The sequence below is a fragment of the Somniosus microcephalus genome, chromosome 17, assembly GCF_052327205.1.
Source record: "Somniosus microcephalus isolate GS21.2 chromosome 17, FLI_Smic_1.0, whole genome shotgun sequence".
Taxonomy (NCBI): Eukaryota; Metazoa; Chordata; class Chondrichthyes; order Squaliformes; family Somniosidae; genus Somniosus; species Somniosus microcephalus.
In genome coordinates this window covers 58,079,460-58,105,147 of record NC_141003.1, presented here as the reverse complement: position 1 = coordinate 58,105,147, position 25,688 = coordinate 58,079,460, and the positions used below count along the sequence as shown (strand labels likewise).

The following is a 25,688-nucleotide window of genomic DNA, read 5'->3' as shown; positions in this document are numbered from 1 at the left end:
GCAGCAGCCACTTTGTTTCCCCTGGTTGGAGAGTCTAGAACTAGGGGGCATAGTCTCAGGATAAGGGATCAGCCTTTTAAGACTGAGATGAGGAGGAATTTCTTCACTCAGAGGGTTGTGAATCTTTGGAATTTTCTGCCCCAAAGTGCTGTGGATGCTCAGTCGTTGAGTATATTCAAGGCTGAGATAGATAGATTTTTGAACCCTAGGGGAATCAAGGGATATGTAGATTGGGCGGGAAAGTGGAGTTGAGGTCGAAGATCAGCCATGATCTTATTGAATGGCGGAGCAGGTGCGAGGGGCCGTATGGCCTACTCCTAATGTTCTTATATGGGTGAGTCTACAGAGGATTATTGACATGGGCTTCTGGCAAACCCATTGAATTCATGGGTGTAGCTCTTGGAATGCCATTGTGGCAGAAAGAAGAGAAGGGCGTGGAAAGAAAGAAAGATTTGCATTTATATAGCGCCTTTCACGACCACCGGATGTCTCAAAGTGTTCTACAGCCAATGAAGTACTTTTGGAGTGTAGTCACTGTTGTAATGTGGGAAACGCGGCAGCCAATTTGCGCACAGCAAGCTCTCACAAACAGCAATGTGATAATGACCAGATAATCTGTTTTTGTTATGTTGATTGAGGGATAAATATTGGCCAGGACACCGGGGATAACTCCCCTACTCTTCTTTGAAATAGTGCCATGGGATCTTTTACGTTCACCTGAGAGAGCAAATGGGGCCTCGGTCTCATCCGAAAGACAGCACCTCTGACAGTGCAGCACTTCCTCAGTACTGCACTGGAATGTCAGCCTAGATTTATGTGCTCAAGTCCCTGGAGTGGGACTTGAACCCACAACCTTCTGACTTAGAGGCGAGTGTGCTACCAACTGAGCCACAGCTGACAGCTGGAGAAGCAGCAGGCTAGAGTCCAGTGACCTGCAGCTGCAGAGAGAAGAGGCAGAAGGAGGGAAGATTCCAGGAGGCCTTCGTCCACTCGAGTGTACAGGTCCAGAACTACACACCTGCAGCTCAGCAGTGTGAGGAAGCTCCGCTTTACTAGGGAAGCCATCGCACTGCTATGTCACCTGGTGCAGTACCAACTGCAATGCAGCACAAGATCACATATGTCCTTGCTTGTGTCTGAAAGTCACTATGGTCCTGAGTATTTATGCCAGGTTTCCTGGCAGCTGCCATGATGCCTTCATCCTGTGCCAGTCCTCAATTCACCCTCTCTTTCGTGCATACTTTTGGGTCAGATGCTGGCTGTTAGAGGACAAAGACTATCCCCTGCAGACTTGGCTCATGACATCTCACAGAATCACAGAAACCCCACAGTGCAGATAGAGGCCATTTCGGCCCATCGAGCCTGCACCGACACATATCCCACCCGATCCCCGTAACCCCTACACCAACACATATCCCACCCTATCCCCGTAACCCCACATATTTAATCCCCCTAACACTAAGGGTCAATTTATCATAGCCAATCAACCTAACCCGCCCATCTTTGGACATCTCTAAGGAACCTGAGCACAGATCCAGAGATGAGGTATAATCAGTGCCATGCCTCCACCCGAGCCCTGATAAAGGCAGACCATAGGCATTTTCAAGCAGTGCTTCCATTGCCCGCATAAGTCTGTAGGCTGCCCCCAGAGAGTCTCCAGGATTGTCAATGTCTGCTGCATGAGGTCTCCATAACTTTATCATCCAGAGGGGCCACCCCATTGAGCCACCTGCGGAGGAAGATGTGGTGGCAGAGGAGCATGAACAACAGGAACACCCAGAAGATGATGTGGAAGAGCAAGACGCACCTATCCTGCCAACCACAAGAGCAGTTTGACAGCAGCTCACTGAGGAGCACTTCAGCTGACTACCTCCTATTCCCCTGCACCATCATTTCCTCCCAACATCAGTCCCAGTCCTACCACCATCCTTGGAGCACCTCTCAACCCAAATACCAGTAGAATCATACAAATTTACAGCACGGAAGGAGGCCATTCGGCCCATCGTGTCCGCGTCAGTCGCCAAAGAGCTATCCAGCCTAATCCCACTTGCCAGCTCTTGGTCCGTAGCCTTGTAGGTTACGGCACTTCAAGTGCACATCCAAGTTCTTTTTGAATGTGGTGAGAGTTTCTGCCTCTACCACCCTTTCAGGCAGTGAGTTCCAGACCCCCACCACCCTCTGGGTGAAACAATTTCCCCTCAAATCCCCTCTAAACCTCCTACCTTTTACTTTAAATCTATGCCCCCTGGCTGTTGACCCCTCTGCCAAGGGAAACAGTTCCTTCCTATCCACTCTATCTAGGCCCCTCATAATTTTATATACCTCAATTATGTCTCCCCTCAGCCTCCTCTGTTCCAAAGAAAACAACCCCAGCCTATCCAATCTTTCCTCATGGCTAAAATTCTCCAGTCCAGGCAACATCCTCGTAAATCTCCTCTGTACCCTCCCTAGCGCAATCACATCTTTCCTGTAATCTGGTGACCAGAACTGCACACAGTACTCTAGCTGAGACCTAACTAGTGTTTTATACAGTTCAAGCATAACCTCCCTGCTCTTGCCTTTATTAGCTGAGGCATAGAATGTAAGTATCCCAATATATATTAATGATCTAGACAAGGGAACTAGATGTAATATCTCCAAGTTTGCAGACGACACAAAGCTGGGTGGGCGTGTGTGCTGTGAGGAGGATGCAGAGAAACTCCAGTATGATTTGGACAGGTTGGGTAATTGGGCAGATGCATGGCAGATGCAGTATAATGTGGATAAATACAAGGTTATCCACTTTGGTGGCAAAAACAGGAAGACAGATTATTATCTGAACGGCAATAGATTGAGAAAAGGGGAAGTGCAACGAGACCTGGATGTCCTTGTGCACCAGTCGCTGAAGGTAAGCATGCAGGTGCAGCAGGTGGTTAAGAAGGCAAATGGTATGTTGGCCTTCATAGCGAGAGGATTCGAGTACAGGAGCAAGGATGTCTTGCTGCAGTTGTACAGGGCCTTGGTGAGACCACACCTTGAGTATTGTGTGCAGTTTTGGTTACCTTATCTGAGAAAGGATGTTCTTGCCATGGAGGGAGTGCAGCGAAGATTCACTAGACTGATACCTGGGATGGCAGGAATGATGTATGAAGAGAGATTGGGTCGATTAGGCTTATATTCGCTAGAGTTTAGAAGAATGAGAGGGGATCACATTGAAACTTATAAAATTCTAACAAGACTAGACAGACTAGATGCAGGAAGGATGTTCCCGATGGTCGGGGAGTCCAGAACCAGGGGGTCACAGTCTAAGGATAAGGGGTAAGCCACTTAGGACTGAGATGAGGAGGAATTTGTTCACCCAGAGAGTGGTGAACCTGTGGAATTCTCTACCACAGAAGGCAGTTGAGGCCAACTTATTAAATATATTCAAGAAGGAGTTAGATATATTTCTTAAGGCTAAATGGATCAAGGGATATGGGGAGAAAGCAGGGACAGGGTACTGAATTTGGATGATCAGCCATGGTCTCATTAAATGGTGGAACAGGCTCGAGGGGCCAAATGGCCTACTCCTGCTCCTATCTTCTATGTATGTTTCTATGTCCTGTAACAGGAAAGGGAGTGTGTTAGTGAGTAGCGGGCTGAACATAAAAACATAAGAAATAAGAGCAGGAGTAGGCCATACAGCCCCTCGAGCCTGCTCTGTCATTCAATAAGATCGTGGCTGATCATTGACCTCAACTCCACTTTCCCGCCCGATCTCCATATCCCTTGATTCCCATAGAGTACAAAAATCTCTCTATCTCAGCCTTGAATATACTGAAAGACTCAGCATTCACAGCCCTCTGGGGCAGAGAATTCCAAAGATTCACAACCCTCTGAGTGAAGAAATTCCTTATCATGTCAGTCTTAAATGGCCTACCCCTTATCCTGAGACTATGCCCCCTGGCTAGACACTCCAGCCAGGGGAAGTAACCTCTCAGCATCTACCCTGTCGATCCCCTTCAGAATCTTGTATATTTCAATGAGATCACCTCTCATTCTTCTGAACTCCAGAGAGTATAGGCCCATTCTACACAATCTCTCATCATAGGACAGCCCTCTCGTCCCAGGAATCAATCTAGTGAACCTTCGTTGCACCGCCTCCAAGGCAAGTATACCCTTCCTTAGATAAGGAGACCAAAACTGTGCACAGTACTCCAGGTGTGGTCTCACCAAGGCCCTGTACAATTATAGCAAGACTTCCTTACTCTTATACTCCAACCCCCTTGCAATAAAGGCCAACATGCCATTTGCCTTCCTTATTGCTTGCTGTACCTGCATGCTAGCTTTCTGTGTTTTTTGCACGAGGACACCCAAATCTCTCTCAACACCAACATTTGAAAGTTTCTCACCATTTAAAAAATATTCTGTTTTTCTATTCTTCCTACCAAAGTGAATACCCTCACATTTCCCTACATTATACTCCATCTGCCACCTTACTGCCCACTCACTGAGTCTATATCCCTTTGCAGACTCTTTGGCCACGATTTTGCCAGCGCTGAGAGGGCGGGTTTGGAGGCAGGTCAGAGGTTAAAATCTTTTTGATTGACGGCAGGTTGTGATCCCGTCAATCCGCCTCCACGCTACTTTACCAAGTGCCGGCTCTGGGAATTCCAATCGGTCCCGTCACCAAGGGAGAGGCACTTAAGGCAGTTAACAGCTTGCACATTGTTGCCCATGATGCAAGGGATGCACTAATCTATGCCAGATTCGCTCAAGTTTATGAAGCAAACACACGTGGCTGCCACCTTCTTAACACACCATACACAATGTACAATAAAGTGTGGGTTCCTATCACTCTCACCACCATCATTACAGATGAAAGGCACCCTGGCACCTCACTGTGACACTTCCATTTCTGGGCACACATAGGCCAACACTTTGAATGTTTGCCATCGCATTTCTTTATTGAAATTGAAATGGTGATGTTTATATTAAAGATGTATTACATCAAAACATCCTTGTGACTATAGATGCTTAATCTTTCTCTTATGCGTGCTTCTACGTGGTGCTTCCCCTGTGGCTTCAGCAGATGTGGAGGCACCTTGCTCACTTTCATGCTGCTCCTGCTTTGACACCTTTTGTAGGCGTCCTTTGGGTTTGCGAGCCTGGGTGGGCTTGGCAACAGTCTGCTCCTCCTGTGGCTGTGCAGGGCCTGAGACGGCCATCTCAGTTGGGTGAGGACTCTGGTGGGGCTCTGACTGAGGGCTCCGCAGTGACATGGTCGTGTGAGCTCTTAGTAAAGATAAATCTTCAATATTTTTTAAATAATACGTATGCAGATCGGGGAGTACTTTGTACCTAAAGTAATGTCCGTTGAGCTATCCTCTTTTAATGCTAATTAAACTCTTAATATTGTACTGAATAGTAATAACACTTGAATAACAGAAACTGCATTATTACATGACCTCAAATTGAATGCCCAAACAGTACACCTTTTGTCATACCTCTTAACCTACCTCTGCACTATAGGACACAGACCTCTAAAATATCAGTCAATATGGGGACACTGAGGAGTTAATTTTAATCTAACTAGGCGGAAAACGGGCAGGTTCGGGTTAGTCACCCATTTTATACCCTGCTCAATTTTACTCTCCATTGAAGTTAATAGAAAGTAAAATTGGGAGGGGGGTAAAGCAGGTGTCTGGTGCAATCCCATCAGTCTCCCACCTGGCGAGTTAGGTTAAAATTACGCCATGACACTCAAAATATGGGACACCACCTTTTCCCAGCATGTATAACATTTTATTGATATTTTTTATTGTAACAAAATGTTTACAAAGCTTTAAAAATAAGACTATAAAATGCAAAACTGAATAAAACATTAAGTTAGATGGAATAAAAACAACAAAGATAAAAATCCAAAACAATGCAAAAATTCACCATCAACAAATTAAGTTTGAGTTAACACAATAGACTGGTTATACACACATAAAAACTCCAGAAGCAATACGGTGACGGGCAGGTAACGAGCGGCAACTGTGCAGTGAGTCCACTGCTGCGATTTTTCACCACCACCTCATTTCCGTCCGGTAGCAGGAATTAAAATTACCCCTATTATGTTTATATAGAAAAATTACTTGAAGCTAAGTTTACATGTTTGAGGTGAAGTGTGCTGGTGAATCTAAAGAAATTGTAGTAACTTGACGGCTGGGATGGACTGTGCCAATCAAGTATCTGCACTATGCCTGATTTTAATTTGGTGATCCTGGGGAGCCTGGAGTGAATAATTGCATATAGAGGGGTAAACTGGCCTAGGACAGAAATGGAGCAGATCAATCCCCTAGTAGTGGTATCTCATCTATGGGGAAATAAGCTGAAAATCGGGATCAGAGTGGATTAGGAGGAGCCCAACATCAAGAATAGAGTGGAATAGGAGGTAACATACCATTGGGACCTGCAATGGGACTGTACAGGACTTTGACACTTGTGCTGGTCACCAGTGCAGTGCAAACAACTCCTGTGACAGTTCAATCAAGCCAGAATAGCAGCAGGTTACTGGTTCAGCGAGTGAATGATAAGCTATACTACAGTCAATTAGAGAAACTGGAAACAGCTGCACTTCCTTTGAAGGAGTTTTGAGACCTTAGCAGGACAGATTGTTGCCCGTTGTTAAAATGCAAGACATTCCATTCAATTCAGGACATTTAAGAGATACAATACAGTCCACTCTCACATTAAGACTTTTAGCTGCAAGCCTAGCTTAGGTATAGCATGCTAATTTGTTAGCTCCTGAATGCTTCTATTGATTACAACAAGGTTTGAAACGTGATCCTCATAAGTTCTTATGTAAGAGTTGAAACATCCATTGCAGCTTTTGACCTTTACTTTATCTCCTTCACACAACTTTTCTGTGACTGTCCCAGCTTTGCTCTCACTTTTCCACTCCGACCTGTGCAATATTTGAGCCAAAATAGCAGTGGTGATTACCATGTTCATTAGCACTGGAAAAATTCTATAGCTTTACAGCTTTTCTATAACTTCTTCCATATTCAGGAGCATGGTTAAACATTTGTTTCATTTTGGCTGACATGCTACATGGGACTGATGCTGGGGCAGCATGAGATGAGCTAAGGCAATCAGAGAAAAGCTGGGACAGTTACAGAGAGGAAGACCAATACATTAAAATACTTGGCTAACAGATCTGAAATGATTGATTATATGGCAATTAAATAAGGGTTTGCTATTTGGTTGCTTCATATGCATACACAAAGAAAAAAATGTTGCAAAAATTCTCAATGCATGGCATAATCACAATTTAGCACATGGCAGGAAGAGTGTATAAGATGCATCGCAAAGTAACAAGGCATTCAAGGTGCTAATTGGTTAGAAAGCCTGATGTCATTTGGTGGTATATTTCGTACTGCTACTGACTGTATGTTTTCTAGATTATTACAAAGAATAAGATACATTAAAAGGTTTCGTTAAAAAAATGAAGCGATACAATAAAATATAGGTATAATTTTTCTCAGTACTAATATGATGCAGTTGTCTTACAAAAAACCTGTGTGAAATTCCTTGAACAATTTGGAATATGCATAATCTGAAGCTTTCATTTTTCATAATGCTGTAATATAACCAAGGCAGGCTAGAAACAAATGATTCTGACATATATAAATGTCTGTGTGAATTATGGTTACATATTCCTTCTATGTGTAGTTCTATTTCATATGTAAAAGGCAAGCATGAAATATTTATACTTCAACGAGTCAGGGTATCCTTCTGATTTCTTCCTCTTCTAACTTATCAGAATCATATGTATCAAAATCTGCTATCGCCTTTTCCTTGGGGCAACCCTCATAATATTTTTTGATGTAGTTCTGCACAGTCCAGCCCTTATACTCATTGGGCGTTGTACACGCAAGGCCTTCAAACTGTACAGTGTAGTGAACCTGCAGCCAGTAGGCCAAGTAGTGGATTTGATAATCACACCTCCATACATTTCCACTAAGAACTAGCCTCTCTATAAAGTACAGGTGCTCCAAGACGCCATATTCAAAGTTGTATAAATTATTCCAAGATAGATCCAGCTTCTTCAGGCGCAAAAGACCAGCAAATGCAGCTGAAATTGAAAAAAAATACAATAACTTTTTCTTGGAAATTACTTCATGTGGAGTTTTTAAAATTTTAAATAAAAACAGAAAATGCTGGAAATACTCAGCAGGTCAGGTAGCATCTGTGGAGAGAGAAACAGAGTTAACATTTCAGGTCGGTGACCCTTCGTCAGAGCTTTTTTTTAATTTAAGTTATTTTGATGGCCTCATCTAATGGAAAAAAGTGCTGTCTTTTTTTTAAATTGCCCCTACATGGCACAAAGTTTGCAAGAGTAGATCCAAACAATTGTTTTCAGTTTATGTTACATCAGGTTATGTTTTATTAATTAACTATTTTCAAAATTTATCAAGTGATTCAAAAATGTCAATGGTATTTCTGAATCAATGCAGCCTAGTTAGGAAAATTCTATACAGACGGAGAATTGTATCTGGATAAATATTTGCACATCCATACTCTGAACGTAGTTGTGATTTGGTTGTTTGCAAACTATGCAGTTTCACCCTCTGTATTTGTTTTAAACCTACATTATAACAATTGCATGTTAAGGCATATGGGAATATTCTTACCAGGATTTATGTATTCAATTGCATTGCTGCTGAGGTTTAATATTTCTAATTCCTTAATGTTCATGAAGTTTTTGGCATTCAATTGCTTGATTTTGTTTCTGGAGAGATCAACTTCCAGAACTTCAGCAGGAATATCGATGGGAACTTTCGCCAGGTCTGTGAAAATAAGAAAATTATGTTAAGCCAGTCAATGTTAAGCCATGATGTTGCACGTAGGAAGTCAAGACCAAGAGCACTTTCAGGTCAAGCAGGTTCGGAGGGTGGGTAATTGGACCAAAGCAGGAGAGGAGGCAGTTGGGAGGTGGTAGGAGGGGAAGTGGGGAGCATAAAAGGGTACAGGAACGGAGAGGGAGTGGAGCGGGGACAGAGGGATGCAGAAAGGATAGGAAAGACAAAGCAGGAGGGGGATGGTAAAAGGTTAGGGAGAGGGACAGGAAGAGGGGTGATGGAGAGGGGAAGGGGAGGGGAAGGAGAGAGGAGGAGAGGGGGAAGGAGAGAGGAGGAAAGGGGGAAGGAGAGAGGAAGGAGAGAGGAGGAAAGGGTGAAGGAGAGAGGAGGATGAGAGAGGTAAGGAGCGAGGGGTGTGCGAGGGCGATGGGTAGCAGAGGACAAAACACTGTTCTGTAGGCAGAAGGGCTCTAGGGCCAAAAAGCGGCTCAGGAAATAGACCAGAAATTTCAGCCATTGTTGGATGTCGGTGGAGAGGAAGGAAAATATAGCCAGCAAGGTTGGGAGGCAGGAGGGCGGGAAGAAGAAAAATGCTGCCAGTGAGGGGAAGGAAAAAGGTGCCAGTAAGGGTGGGCGGGGGGGGAGGTGTGGAGTGAGAGAGAGACAAAAGGAAAGATGCAACCATGGGGGGGGAAGGCAGGAAAGTGCAGCTAGCAATAACAACAGAAAACACTGGAAAAACTCAGCAGGCCAGGGCAGCATCCGAGGAGAGAGAAACGGAGTTAACGTTTCAGGTCGAAGACCCTTCGTCAGCTGCTGCTGGGGGAAATCTATTATATATTTAAAATGTTGACTGGGTGGCAGCATTCCATTTCAAACTGCGTTGAAGATTCTCTAACGGAATACCATTTAAAAGTGTTAACATTTACCTGCAGCGCCACTTAGGCCTGTAGGTGGTGCTATGATAGGCATTGGCCCAGAAATTCGGGCCGGGGGCTTCCCGCGGGTGCAAGCCCCCGATCTGCACTTACCTTGCGCGCCGGCCGTTGAGCTCTGGGCCCCCGCAGTTAGTTCAGTGCATCCCCTGGGATCACGTGGGCCATGGGGAGCCAATCGGAGCAGGGAATGCTCCATTCATAAGTCTGACAGGAAGTGCTGTTAAGACTTATAAATACTACAGCCCCAAAATAGCACTAAATCTTCAAATACATTTTTTTAAAATCACATTTTTTAAATAAACTATAAATTACATGAAATAACTATTTTAAACAATAATTTAAATTTTTGAAAAAAATCATTTTATTTTCTAACGGGGCTAAAAATAAACTTACCTTGCTTTAAAGTATTTAAAAATAATAAACCTGTGGAAAAAATGTTTTAATTTTAATTAATTCACCACTTAACTTGTAAAAAGCAGGCCTTACGCCTGCTTTTTACATTTCTAAATTCTGCAGGCTTACGTTCCCGGGAAAACCTGTAAAAAAGACCGAAGTTCGCTGCGCACGCGCAGCCCCTCCTGCGCACGCGTTCGACCTCTGAACCCCTTCGTTCAGAGGAACGGAAGTGCCGGTTTCCCACGCATGCACAGTGCATGCAGGAAACCGGCACTTCCATTGGGCCTACGGGTGAGTACCCCGTGCGTACTCACCCGTGGAGACCCGAATTTCTGGGCCCAAGGTAAAAAGCAATTGCGTAACACAAGTTATCACAGAAGACCTATATTAACCAAGTAATTCACCATGCCTTTCCTCACAGAAGCCACAGGGTGGCTCAGCATCAGAAAGGTATCCATATATGGCTAGGTGGTAGCCCCTTCACCTCCAGTCAGCAGGTCATGTGTTCATGCCCTGATCCAGAGACTTGAGTACATAATCTAGGCTAACACTTCAGTGCAGTACTGAGGGAGTGTTGCACTGTTAGAGGTGGGATCTTTCAGATGAAAGAAATCCCAAGTCTGCATTCTGGTGGATGTAAAAGATCCCATGGTACTATTAGCAGAAGAGCAGGAGAGCTTTCATGGTAGCCTGGCCAACATTTATCCCTTAACCAACACCACCAAAAACAGATTTGGTCAGTTATCTCATTGCTGTTTATTTGACTTTGCTGTGTACAAGTTGGCTGCTGCGTTTCCCTACATTATGGCAGTGACTACATTTCAAAATTACTTAATTGGCTGTGAAACACTTTGGGATGTCTTGAAGTCGTGAAAGGTGCTAAGTAAATGCAAGTTATTTTCTTCTACATAAAAATCATCTCTTTCTGAGAACTGTTCCTTCTGCAGATGTCCTTCATAATGATTTCTTCTGTTGATGTAAAATGCTATCAACTTTCTTCTTTTGAGGTACCACCCTACACTTGCAGACTTCAGACCTTTCTACACACTCTGTATGAGTAGCGCTCCTCATAAGTTGTTAAGGCTGTTTCAAAGTACATAATTCCAGATCAAAAATTAAATCTCGCACTTTATTGCAGTAGTCTATCTTGATATAGATGAAACCTTGCTATTTACTGACGTCCTCAAGCATTGTCTCTCCAATGATACCCCAAACCAACTAATGCCTACCCCCACCTCCCCATCAAGAATCTTTGCTGGCCCACTGAGTAGACATTCTATTAGCCAGTATTCCCTTTAATGAGAATTAAAAACAACAAATAGAAAGAAACAGCTGGAGGTCTACAGCAACAGTATAATCTATGGGGGAATTTTAACCTTAAAAAACTGGTGGGTTTGGAGCGTGGGGGTAGTTAAATTGTTAAAAATCGGATTCCCGACCTGAACCCGCCCACTTCGGGTTTTAACGGAGGCGGGACGGGGGGGTGGATGGGGTGGGCGACCAACCTGCTCCCAGGGGACGGGGCGTCAATTTAAGTATTGTAATGAGGCTGGAAGCCTCTTTTTTAACCTCCACTTTGCTTTTAACTGCATGTGGACGGGTTTCACACAATTCGTGAAACCTGGTAGTTACAGAAAGGCAAGGACTGCTGGACCCAGGAGGTTAGTGCCTTTACACCTATCTCCTGGATCCAAGGTCCCTGCCTAACTCACCCTCTTCGTGATCGGAGACCCCCTCACGAGACCCCCCAATCACTTCCCCCCCCCCCCCCCCCCTCCCTCCAGCTGATGCTGAGGCCGGCCCCGATTCTCTGGTGGTCGGCCACGATCTTCCCTTCACTCATTCCCCCCCAATCATCCGGCCCCAATCCTCTCTTTCTCCCCCACCTCCCGCACCCCCCCACCTCCCAATCCTCTACCCCCCCCACCAGATCCATTTGACAGCCCAGCCCGACCCGATCCTCAACCCCTCCCCCAATTCAATTAATGGCCCGGCCCCCAATCCTCTACTACCCCCCGCCCCTGCCCTTGTCACCGAGCCATTTAACGGCCCGGCATACCCTCCCACTCTCCTCTTTGCGGCCACAGGCCTACCCGCCCGCAGCCAGCCAGCCTCTCAATCTGACTGGCTGTGGGCAGGAAACTGAGGCGTTGCATGCAAATCAGGCCCTGCCATTAAAGTCGGCAGGGCCTGCAGGAAACCTGGCCTCCCAGAGTTACTCGACCGCCTCGAAGCCAACCCGCCTTCCTCCTTAAAATTCCGGCCTATGAAACTAGAATTTGAATATGAAAGACAGCAGAGATTTTTGGTAGTGATTCATAACTATCTAACATTCATGATCAAAATGATTTAAAATCAAAAACTATAACAGATGAATATTGTTGAGAGGTTTGGATAATCCCCTGCAGTGTCACTGGACCATAAAATAGGCTAAATGTAGCTTCTAGATCATGCGCTGATTCAGCAATTCAAGAAAATAGATAATTAAAGATTATTTCTTTTGTTGGCATAAGTAAGCTATTATACCAAACCATAAACAAAATGAAAGCCATTTGAATATTTTTTTAACCACATGTAAGCCTTTTCAAAGTACAGTACTCTTTCCAATAATATGCTCTGAAGTACCAAAATAGATAACACATTTTTGCTTTGTCCTCAAATGCAGATACTGTAAAAAGCAACATTTACTGCGCCCATATTAAACTACTTAAATATTTGAAATAACAACAGAAAATGCTGGAAATACTCAGCAGGCCAGGCAGCATCCGTGGAGAGAGAAACAGAGTTAACGTTTCAGGTCTGGGACCCTTCATCAGAACTGGAAAAAGCTGGAGATGTAACATATTAAGCAGGTGCAGAGACAGTGGGGGGGGGGGGCGGTGGTTAGGAGGGGAGGAAGAAATAGAAAGAACATCCTGTACTTTTGTAAGAGGCAGGAAAGATAAAATGTTGCAAATGGGAATGGCAAAAATCATACTGCATGAAAAATGGGGGCAGGGATAATTATCTGAAATTGTTGAACTCAATGTTGAGTCCGGCAGGCTGCAAAGTGCCCAATCGAAAGACGAGGTGCTGTTCCTCGAGCTTACGTTGAGCTTCATTGGAACAATGCAATAGCCCGAGGACAGAGAGATCAGAGTGGGAGTGAAGCGGTGAATTAAAGTGACAGGCGACCGGAAGCTCAGGGTCACCCTTACAGACTGAACGGAGGTGTTCCGCAAAGCGGTCGCCCAATCTGCGTTTGGTCTCCCCAATGTAGAGGAGACCGCATCATGAGTAGCGAATACAGTATATTAAATTGCAAGAAGTACAAGTAAATCGCTGTTTCACCTGGAAGGGGTGTTTGGGGCCCTGGACAATGGGAAGGGAGGAGGTAAAAGGGCATGTGTTGCATCTCCTGTGCTTGCACGGGAAGGTGCCAGGTGAAGGAGCAGGGCCGTTGGGGGTGATTGAGGAGTGGACCAGGGTGTCGCGGAGGGAGCGGTCCCTTCGGAATGCTGAAAGGGGAGGTGAGGGGAAGATGTGTTTGGTGGTGGGATCACGTTGGAGGTGGCGGAAATGGCGGAGGATGATCCGTTGAATGTGGAGGCTGGTGGTGTGAAAGGTGAGGACAAGGGGAACCCTATCGTGGTTCTGGGAGGGAGGGGCAGGGGTGAGAGCAGAAGTGCGGGAAATAGAACGGACACGGTCAAGGGCCGTGTCAACCACAGTAGAGGGGAATCCTCGGTTGAGGAAAAAGGAAGACATGAAAGAGATACTGAACAACAATACAGTAAAGTAATTCAAAATTGCAGATTACGTTGTCAAATTATTGGCTTTAGTGCCTCTATGATGGGATACTCCTGGTTGCTTTTCATTGTCTCTTGCTGGAATATACTGGTGTGTGAACATCATGTAAGAACATGAATACCTTGGTATGATGGTCTCCACAGTTTAAGCGCTGCCTAAGGCTCACACATGAAGAGCATCTGGGGATTTGTGCCAAAATTGGGAGAGCTGTCGCACAGACTAGTCAAACAACAGCCTGACATAGTCATACTCACGGAATCATAACCTTCAGCCAATGTCCCAAACTCCTCCATCACCATCCCTGGGTATCTCCTGTCCCACCGGTAGGACAGACTCACCAGGAGTGGTGGCACAGTGGTATACAGTCGGGAAGAGTGGCCCTGGGAGTCCTCAACATTGATTCCGGACCCCATGAAGTCTCATGGCTTCAGGTCAAGCATGGGCAAGGAAACCTCCTGCTGCCCTCCCTCAGCTGATGAATCAGTACTCCTCCATCTTGAACACCACTTGGAAGAAGCACTGAGAGTAGCAAGGGCACAGAATGTACTCTGGGTGGGGGACTTCATTGTCCATCATCAAGAGTGGCTCGGTAGCACCACTACTGACCGAGCTGGCCGTGTCCTGAAGGACATAGCTGCCAGTCTGGGCCTGCGACAGGTGGTGAGAGAACCAACACAAGGGAAAAACCTACTTGACCTCGTCCTCACCAATCTACATGTTGCAGATGCATCTGTCATGACAGCGTTGTTAGCAGTGACCACCGCACAGTCATTGTGGAGATGAAGTCCTGTCTTCACACTGAGGACTCCCTCCATTGTGTTGTATGGCACTACCACCATGCTAAATAGGATAGATTCAGAACAGATCTGCCAGCTCAAAACTGGGCATCCATGAGGCGCTGTGGGCCATCAGCAGCAACAGAATTGTATTGCACCACAATCTGCAACCTCATGGCCTGCCATATCCCTCACTCTACCATTACCATCAAACCAGGGGACCAGAAGAGCATGCCAGGAGCAGCACCAGGCGTACCTAAAAATGCGGTGCCAACCTGGGGGAAACTGCAACACAGGACTACATACATGCTAAACAGCGGAAGCAGCATGCTGTAGACAGAGCTAAGCGATCCCACAATCAGCGGATCAGATCAAAGCTCTGCAGTTCTCCCACATCCAGTCATGAATGGTGGTGGACCATTAAACAACTAACGGGAGAGGGTGGCTCCATGAATATCCCCATCCTCAACGATGGTGAAGCCCAGCATGTGAGTGCAAAAGACAAAGCTGAAGCATTTGCAACCATCTTCAGCCAGATGTGCCAAGTGGATGATCCATATCAGCCTCCTCCTGAGGCCCCCACCATCACAGAAGCCAGTCTTCAGCCAATTCGATTCACTCCACGTGATATCAAGAAACGGCTGAGCACACTGGATACAGCAAAGGCTGTGGGCCCCGACAACAACCCGGCTATCGTGCTGAAGACTTGTGCTCCAGAACTAGCCGCGCCTCTAGCCAAGCTGTTCCAGTAGAGCTATAACACTGGCATCTATCCGACAATGTGGAAAACTGCCCAGGTATGTTCCGTCCACAAAAAGCAGGACAAATCCAATCCAGCCAATTACCGCCCTATCAGTCTACTCTCAATCATCAGCAAAGTGATGGAAGGTGTCGTCGACAGTGCTATCAATCATAATCATAATAATCATCATCAACTTTATTGTCATTGTTAGTGCATAAGTGCAGTACAACGAAATGTAGGCTTGCGGCTCCCGAGAGTGTACATTTGGAGACATTTAAACATACAACATTCATTTGGCTTGTAATACATTAACATAAACATAATAAAGTGCATTGGCAGATGTGCAGGCTTTAGAGTTTATTTGTGGAGTTCAGTAGGATGACAGGCCTGGGAAAGAAGCTGTTCCTAAATCTGGTCGTTCGGGTGCGAATGCATCTGTAGCATCTCCCAGATGGCAGGAGGGCGAACAGACTGTGGCTGGGGTGGGTAGGATCTTTGATGATGGTCCGTGACCTCCGTAAACAGCGTTTCTGGTATATGTGCTCTATGGCCGGTAGCCGGGTGCCGGTAATGCGTTGGGCAGTTTTGACTACCCGCTGCAGGGCTTTTCCGGTCATAGTAGCTACAGCTGCCATACCATACTGTGATACAGTTCGTCAGGATGCTCTCTATTGTGCAGCGGTAAAAGTTAGAGAGGATCAGGGGTGATAGGTTACATCCCTTCAGTCTCCTTAGGAAGTATAGGCGCTGTTGGGCCTTCTTCACCAGAGAGGAGGTATTGAGGGACCAGGAGAGGTCTTCCGTGATGTGGACTCCGAGGAACTTAAAGCTGTCCACCCTTTCCACCACAGCCCCATGGATGTGGATGGGGGTGTGACTTCCGCCTTTGGACTTCCTGAAGTCCACAATGATTTCTTTGGTTTTCTTGATGTTAAGGGCCAGGTTGTTATCGGTGCACCACTTCACGAGATGCTGGACCTCCTCTCTATAGGCTGACTCATCATTGTTGGTGATCTGGCCTACCACCGTGGTATCATCCGCAAACTTGACGATGGTGTTGGAACCATGAACAGCCACACAGTCGTGGGTGAAGAGGGAGTAGAGGAGGGGGCTCAGCACACATCCTTGTGGGGCCCCCGTGTTCAGGGTCAGGGGAGGGGAGGTGTGGTTACCTAATTTGACAGACTGGGGCCTGTTTGTTAGGAAGTCCAGGGTCCAGTTGCAGAGGGAAGTGTTCAGGCCAAGAGTGTGGAGTTTGGTGGCCAGCTTGTTGGGGACGATAGTGTTGAATGTTGAGCTGTAGTCTATGAACAGCATTGTGATGTAGGTCTCTTTACCGTCTAAGTGATTCAGTGCAGAGTGTAGAGCAGTTGTGATTGCATCCTCCATTGATCTGTTTGCACGGTAGGCAAACTGGTGTTGGTCAAGAGAGGCGGGAACACTGGCTTTGATGTGAGCCAGGACCAGTCTCTCGAAACACTTCATTATGATGAGTGTGACAGGTCAATAGTCGTTCAGACACGTCACAGCCGTTTGCTTTGGCACAGGAATAATGGTAGCGGTCTTGAAGCATGTAAGGACTACTGCCTGGGCCAATGACAGATTGAAGATGGCGGTGAAGACATCAGCCAGCTGATCAGCACATTCCTTGAGTACCCGTCCAGGGATGCTATCAGGTCCAGCAGCCTTACGTGTGTAAGCAGAACTTACTCACCAATAACCTGCTCACTGATGCCCAGTTTGGGTTCCACCAGGACTACTCAGCTCCCGGCCTCATTACAGTCTTAGTCCAAACATAGACAAAATAGAGCTGAATTCCAGAGGTGAGGTGAGAGTGACTGCCCTTGACATCAAGGCAGCATTTGACCAAGTATGGCATCAAGGAGCCCTAGTAAAACTGAAGCCAATGGGAATCAGGGGGAAAACTCTCTACTGGCTGGAGTCATACCGAGCACAAAGGAAGATGGCTGTGGTGGTTGGAGGTAAATCATCATAGCCCCAGGACATCGCTGCAGAAGTTCCTCAGGGCAGTGTCCTATGTCCAACCATCTTCAGCTGCTTCATCAATGACCTTCCCTCCATCATAAGGTCAGAAGTGGGGATGTTTGCTGATGACTGCACAGTGTTCAGTGCCATTTGCAACTCCTCAGATAATGAAGCAGTCCATACCTGCATGCAGCAAGACCTGGATGACATTCAGGCTTGGGCTGATGTGTGGCGCGAATGTTACCTGCCACTTAAGTGCCAGGCAATGACTATCTCTAACAAGCGAGCTTTTAACCATCGTCCCTTGACATTCAACGGCATTACCATTGCCAAATCCCCCACTATCAACATCCTGGGGGGTCACCATTGACCAGAAATTTAATTGGACCAGCCACATAAATACTATGGCAACAAGAGCAGGTCAGAGGCTGGGTATTCTGCGGCGAGTGTCTCGCCTCCTGACTCCCCAAAGCCTTTCCACCATCTACAAGGCACAAGTCAGGAGTGTGATGGAATATTCTCCAGTTGCCTGGATGAGTGCAGCTCCAACAACACTCAAGAAGCTCGACACCATCCAAGCCAAAGCAGCCCGCTTGATTGGCACCCCATCCACCACCTTAAACATTCACTCCCTCCGCCACCGGCGTACCGTGGCTGCAGTGTGTACCATCTACAAGATGCACTGCAGCAACTCGCCAAGGCTTCTTCGGCAGCACTTCCCAAATCCGCGACCTCTACCACCTAGAAGGACAAGGGCAGCAGGCGCATGGGAATACCACCACCTCCAAGTTCTTCTCCAAGTCACACACCATCCTGACTTGGAAATATATCGCTATTCCTTCATCGTCACTGGGTCAAAATCCTGGCACTCCGTCCCTAACAGCACTGTGGGAGTACCTTCACCACACGGACTGCAGCGGTTCAAGAAGGCGGCTCACCACCACCTTCTCAATGGCTACTAGGGATGGGCAATAAATGCTGGCCTTGCCAGCAACGCCCACATCCCATGAACGAATAAAAAAAAGAGGTGCAATGGGGCTGTTGGACTCTGAGCACCCTGGCAAGAGAGACAAGTTCAGGAAAGGGAGGAAAAAACTGGCTGAAAAAGATTGTCTAAAAAGATCATCTGGATTTAACTTTTGCTAATTTGGTCATAGCTCAGATTTTGCTAATTGTTTCAATAACTTATCCAGCATTAATTTACATTTAGGGTATTTACAGTAACATTTCATATTAAACATTGTAAATCCTCTATTTAGAAATTCGAGATGCAGGACAAAGGTGAATTTGTGGCAAAAAGGGGATACTGGTTACAGAACAGGAGAGTCCCATCTACAGCAACCTGCTACTGAATACCCTGGAGGGAAAGTCAGCCTTACGGTTGGGATGCCTCACGTAAGGGCCTGAATTAAGCAGTTGGTGATGAATAAGCCCAGACTAAAATCATCAAAGTTGCTGGCACATCAGAAGTTTCTTTATATAGGTCTTTCCATCCAGAAGGCAGATATGTCAGCTGATGAGGAAACTGAGCATTACTTGGAGGCTGGGTATGAGAATACTTGTTCAAATATCCATAGTTTGGTGCCTACCACGATTTGGGTTCCAGAGAGGCAAGCAGATACAACTGAAGCTCCACTGATCTAACTGGTGGGAACACCGTTCAGTGAGGTATACAGTGTCCACAGTGTCAGGAGGATGGTAGAAATGCACACACACGTCTTAAGAGGACTTGTGCTGCTCACCATACCACTCATGCGGAGTTTCTAGTACCTGCTGCCTTTCTAGCAAGGCTCAAACCTGTGCTTATCAATTGTCTAATTACCAGCTAGTGACGAAGACCCTTGGAGGGCGGGTAAGTGGGGTTCTTTGGAGTTGAGGTGGCTCCAAGATGATTTGCCGGATGATGGAAGTTTGGATCTAAGTCGATCCTTCATGGCAGACTCTAATCCAATATTTAAGCCAAGCAGGTATGTCGTACTCCAGTTGTCTGTTGTTAATTGATCGGCCAGCCTGGGTCACAATGGAACCCAATAGGAAAGAGTTGCCACTTGGGGTTGGGATTCTTTCCACTTGGTTCCAGATGACCCTGTTAGTCAATGCTCTAATGGATAGAATGATCCTTGATGAACAAGTAGTACAACACATTTTTTTCTTAAATTTATTCTGAATATTTTAATTAAACCAAGAATAATTGAACTAACGTCAGTTAGGAACATGAAAAGGCTATTTGGCCGATTAAATCATGTAGGCACCCTCATAATCACAAAACAATACCGTTAAGTGCTCTCCTATACCATTGTTTCTTTTGTGCCAGTATGTTCTTTTCCAGTACACTGGCTGGCCATTTTCCATCCTGCAAAATGTAGACATAATACAGTATTGATAAAATTACATGCTAATAAAAACCAGCTGTTGGATTATTTTTCAAGTCGCTGCCTTTCAAGTTTACTTTGGGAGACTGCACATATTGTGTTGTTCAGCAGTTCTCTTTGCAGTGATACAAATAGTGCAATATAACTATATCCAAAATAGGGTCCAGTCCATGTTCAGCATTTGAGCAAGCAAGCATAGATGCCCACAGCCTTCTAACGAGTTCAAAAGCTGCACCACACAAAGACAAAGTGGCACGACTGGTTCTTGCATGATTTTAACCCTATTTATTAGTGGTTATAGTGTTTTCAGAATTTTATGAATATTATCCCTATATTTTGAAGGCTGTAGGAGGTAGGCTCTCACTACTTAGACTGTACTGATTGCAACACAACAGCAATTGATGCAAAGTCATCTTTAAGTTTTTTAAATTAAAGTTTAAAAAATGGCCCGGTGGTCTTCTGAAGTACTATCCTGTCAACAAGCACCTGACAGAATACAGTAGTCAGTTCAAAAATGTCACCAGCATCTGGATGCTGGCATGCAGAGCTCTGTGTTTCCATTTAAGTACCACATACACAGAGCTCTACTTTTTGCCCAATTGGAGAGCAGTACAAAATGGGCAGTACCGTATAACTCAGAGCTGCAGTTTGCAAATTCATATTAGTATGAAGCCATATTGCATCATCAGAGAACTGCAGTAATATTTCTGTATCAATGTAGCAAGCTTGCAGTTTTCTTAATTTATTCCAAGAATTCGATGAATTAATAAATGTACTTTGGCCTCATACATTTTATTAATTCTGCATCGTGCTAGAAATGTTTTAATCTATTTTGAAGATGTTACATGAAAGGAAAGTGATTGTTATTTTTAGTGGACAATAGCTGATCACATTGTGCTGAAAGGATGTAGTCACCAGCTATTAGCAAGTGGACTTTTTAATGTAGAGCTTTATTTTATTCATCTTTAATTGCTGGCCATGAGCCTAATTCAATTTCCTGATTACTAGAAAATTGAAATTATAGCAACTAAATGATAGCTACATGACAAATTGACATTACAATAATAATGAATTATAAAATTAGTTAATTTGTGATCCCATCAGCTTTATGTATTCCTACCACTGTTTTCTTCATGTGCTTGGCCCGGCCATGATGCACTCAGATTCCAATCCCTTCATTAAAGAAAATTGTTTACTGATACAACATCCAAAATACAGATGGTTTTCTTGTGGTTGGAGGAAAATATATGAATGAAGGAAAGAGATAAGTAAGGTGCTTCAGATGATTAAAGGAATTGATGAGGTAAATAGAGAGAAACTATTTCCTCTGGTGGGAGTTTCCAGAACAAGGTGGCATAAAAAAGTTAGAGTTAGGCCTTTCAGGGGTGATGTCAGGAAGCACTTCTGCACACAAAGGGGAGTGGAAATCCGGAGTACTCGCCTCAAAAAGCTGTTGAGACTAGGTCAATTGAAAATTTCAAAAATCAGATTGATAGATTTTTGTTAGGAAAGGGTATTGAGGGTTACGGAGCCAAAATGTGTAGATGGAGTCAAGAGATAGGTCAGCCGCGATCTAATTGAATGGTGGAACAGGCTAGAGGAGCTGAATGACCTACACCTCTTCCTATGTTCCTATGGAGATATGCAGTTCCTGTTCCTTCTCAGCTTGATACCAGAAATTCTTATGTTTTATTTGTTGCACAAAATAAATTTCATACATTTTGCTTAATATTTTAATTATGTAAAGCAAGTATATAATAATGTTAAATAACAACAGAAAATGCTGGAAACACTCAGCAGGCCAGGCAGCATCCGTGGAGAGAGAAACAGAGTTAACGTTTCAGGTCTGGGACCCTTCATCAGAGCTGGAAAAAGCTGGAGATGTAACAGATATTACGCAGGTGCAGAGACAGGGTGGGTGGGAGGGGAGGAAGTAATTGAAGGAACATACTGTGCTGAGGTAAGAGGCAGGAAAGATAAAATGTAACATGGTTGAAGAGACAAGCGGGAATCCTGTCGGAGAGAAGAGCAGAAGTTCAAGGTGGGCATTCCTAGAAGAGAGGTGGCAGTGAACCAAACACTAATACAATAGCAAAATACTGCGGATGCTAGAAATCTGAAATAACAACAGAAAATGCTGGAAACACTCAGCAGGCCAGGCAGCATCTGTGGAGAGAGAAACAGAGTTAACGTTAACGAAAAAGCTGGAGATGTAACCGATATTAAGCAGGTGCAGAGACCGGGGGGGGGGGGGGTGCTTGTTATTTCAGTTTTCCAGCATCCGCTAATGCCTCAGTAGCGGCCCGCCAAATTTCTCGGCAGGCAGTATTAGCGCCCCGCCCAGGCGATAAGCCCTTTGTGCCCCATTAGCGCCCCATTGGAGGTGATAACGGCGGGCACAAAGGAGGCAAATTTCACCCCCTAATGTTTGTGCTACAAATAACTAGAAACCACTTAAGCTTTGCTAGTATAGTTTTTTGATGTAATCTGAACCTCTGAACTGTGTTGCTGTTTTGCATTTGTTATTATCTTTACAATGCTAAATTATTTTAGCCTGAAGTTGAAAAATAAAATACAGCTTTTAATATTTGGAAAAAATGAGAAGGAATTGCTACAATGATTAAAACGTCCACTATCTGAACATTTAAGTAGGATACAAAAAAGCTAGTAAAAATACCATTAATCCCAACTCACATACGATACAAGCTTTAATGACCGAGAGGATTACTCCCTTACATTTTGTTCATGTTGCTGGGTGAGCTCACGTGGTGAATCAGGGACTGGGGTATACCAAACTCGAAAAAGGATCCTGCAAGAAGTGCAGAACCTATAACCAACAGATCAGATCAAAGCGATCCCATAACCAACGGATCAAATCAAAGCTCTGCAGTCCTGCCACATCCAGTCATAAATGGTGGTGGACAATTAATCAACTAACTGGAGGAGGAGGCTCCATGAACATCTCCATCCTCAATGATAGCGGAGACCAGCACATGAATGCAAAAGATAAGGCTGAAGCATTCGCAATCATCTTCAGCCAGAAGTGCCGTGTGTATGAACCATCTTGGCCGCCTCCTGAGATCAAGGCAGCATTTGACCAAGCGTAGCACCAAGGAGCCCGGATAAAATTGAAGTCAATGGGGATCAGGGGGAAAACTCTCCACTGGCTGGGGTCATTCCTAGCACAAAAGGTTGTGGTTGTTGGAGGCCAATAATCTCAGCCCACGACATCACTGCAGGAGTTCCGCAGGGCAGTGTCCTAGGTCCAACCATCTTCAGCTGCTTCATCAATGATTTTCCCTCCATCTTAGGCCAGAATTTACACCTTGGAGTCGGGTCAGGTGCTTGCGGGCTGTGTAGCAGGTCGGAAACGCGATGTTCTGCTCAGCACGTTTTTCAGGGTGACTTTAACTTAATGTCCTCACTTAAAGCAGTCATGCGCATTTCCTGGCCCAGTTAAATGGAGTGGGTCTGATGACATCATCGATGACTTGTTTCCAGCACCGATATTTAAAGCAGCCTTGCATTCAACTCATTTGAAGGTTGCTAGAGGAGTGTGGAAGGTGAAATAGTAAGGTCTGAGTACTGTTCCAAACTATCAATGATGGATACTCAAAGGCAGCATGCTGCACCCCGATTTTCTGATGGATCCCTGCATACTCTGGTGGAGGCAGTGAGAGCACGCAGGGAGGTCCTGTTCCCTGCAGATAGGAACAAAAGACCTCCCAAAGACACCAAAAGGGCCTGGCTGGAGATAGTAGAGGAGGTCAGCAGCAGGGATGTGGTCAGGAGGACCTGGATCCAATGCAAGAAACGATTCAATGGTCTCATGAGGTCAAGAAAAGTGAGTGCAATGCCACACTCATCCTGATGTGCCTGCCACCACATTCCCAAGCCTACTCCTGCACATCATTCCTCACACCAACATACCTTGCACGTCCAGCCATCCCTCTCTCTTTATGTACATACTCACATCCCCACCTGATTAACCACCCCTAACACTCACAATCATCCTAATGCAAACATAGCACGTAACAACACAGAAGGAGGCCATTTGGCATTGTCACCCCACTTTCTCATAGCTACCCTCTACAGATATAACCCATCCATTCCTTACACTCATTCCATCACTCTCACTCAAACTTCTCTTCGTTCCCTCCTTGCAGGAAAAAAGAGCCCCGAACAAGTGGGAGAGACAGTGAACCGGAGGTGGCCCTCCAGTATTCACCCAACTGACACCAGCAGAGGAGTTGCAGAGCTGCTGGCGGTGGGAGACGGAGAGAGGGGGACATCCCAGCAACCTGGTGACAGAATTACATCTCATACAGCCACATGGCACAAAGCAGTCACTCATATGGTGACGGATGTCAGCAGCCAGTGAAATGCCATCATATGCATAATGGTAACGTTATCCATTTTTATTATAACACTTCTAATTAATCTTTACTCTCCCACAGGTCCATCAAGTGGCCTCCCCCTCCCACTGTCCAGCCAGAGGAGGAAGACGACTCCTCAAAGGAACCTCCAGCCTCTGAGGGTGCACTGTCAGCAGACCCAAGTGCAGCCAGTATCAGCGCAGATACGCACACCTTGATGGGTCCTGTGCGAGATACGAGATCGAGTAATGTTGTCACCTGGTGTCTCACACTTCACAAGTGAGCAATAGCAGATGGTGTTGACAGAGACAGCATTGGAGACTCCTCGCCGGAGGGCGCAGGACACTCCAAGCTCTGCTGAGCTGCATGCAGACGTTGAGCCTCGGGGGCCATCGAGAAAGAGGGTGATCTTGAAGGGGCAGCAACAATTGCATGAGGCTCTGGCAGCTTTTGCAGTCGCGATGTCTGCAAATGTGCAGAGAATGGAGGAGTCCATCTCCAACATGAGCACCACCATGTCACAGGCGATGGCAGCGATGTGCTGTTCCATGGAAAGATGGCCACCTGCATGGAGCAGCAAATGCGCCAGTCACATGAGCACATGCTAGCTGTGGACAACAGATGGTAGGTGCTCACAGATCTCATCTCTAGGAGGGATATAAACATAGACTTGGGCGTTCATCACCCCACTGCTGTGCAGCAAGCTGCTCTCCAGCTCCTTGCTGGCAGGGAAGTACGGGTGGCCCATGAGAGGGATGATGGTGAGAGGGGAAATGGAAGTGGGGGTTCTTCTCAAAGCGCTCCCACTTCTCCCCTGTTGCCTCCCTCTCAGTCAGAGCCCCACATGCTTCCTCGGATCCCGATGGCCTAGTCTGCCCCTGTACAGTTGCAGGAGGAGCAGACTTTGGCGGGGCCATCACAGGCTCCAAAACCCAGAAGCCATCTGCCAAGTGTCTAACCAGTCGCAGCAGTGAATTAAGCAGCCTTCCTCTACCTCTGTTGAAGGCACAGGGTTTGCACCTCGTAGAAGCACTTGGAGAAGAAAAAAGACACAAAAGTAGATGCACATGGGTATATGAAAAAATGTTGGTGTTGTGTCATCAAAAAAACTGAAACTTATGTATTTTTTTGCGCCACCTGTCCATTTTTGCCTGGTACCTTGGAAGTGGCTTTGTCACTTGGAGTGAATGGTGAGACATTACTTAACCTTAATCATTGGGGGTTTTTGTGAGAGGAATGGCTTGTTCATTGTAAGGATGCTTTATGTGTTGGTGGGGGTGGGGAAACTTAGTACAGCATGTGGCAGCCATATTGGTGCATTGGAGCAAATTAAGTAAATCTGGCCATGTTGAGGCCATTCCGGGCATCAATGTGTGCCGCTGCTGGTGCCATCTCCACCTCCGGTTCCTCCTCCTCATCCTTCGAAGAGGCGGTGTGCTCTGTGCCTTGCTGCTCCTGCAGCTGCAATCCTCGCTGCTGCGCTATGTTGTGCAGCGCGCTGCAAAT

General features: G+C 45.8%; 2 protein-coding genes across 2 annotated transcripts in view; one reads left to right on the top strand and one right to left on the bottom strand.

Moving 5' to 3' along the window:
* The window catches only part of fbxl13 (F-box and leucine-rich repeat protein 13), a 301,931-nt gene that overhangs the window by 103,266 nt on the left and 172,977 nt on the right, over positions 1-25,688 (top strand). The gene's annotated exons all lie outside the window — the stretch shown is intronic.
* lrrc17 (leucine rich repeat containing 17) overlaps positions 5,701-25,688 on the bottom strand; it is a 58,856-nt gene continuing 38,868 nt past the window's right edge. Inside the window, exons 3-4 of the mRNA XM_086010427.1 lie at positions 8,640-8,795; positions 5,701-8,080 (exon numbers count right to left, since the gene is read on the bottom strand). Coding sequence (XP_085866553.1) covers positions 7,728-8,080; positions 8,640-8,795 — 509 coding nt within the window. The 3' untranslated portion in view covers positions 5,701-7,727. The remainder of the gene's footprint in view (positions 8,081-8,639; positions 8,796-25,688) is intronic.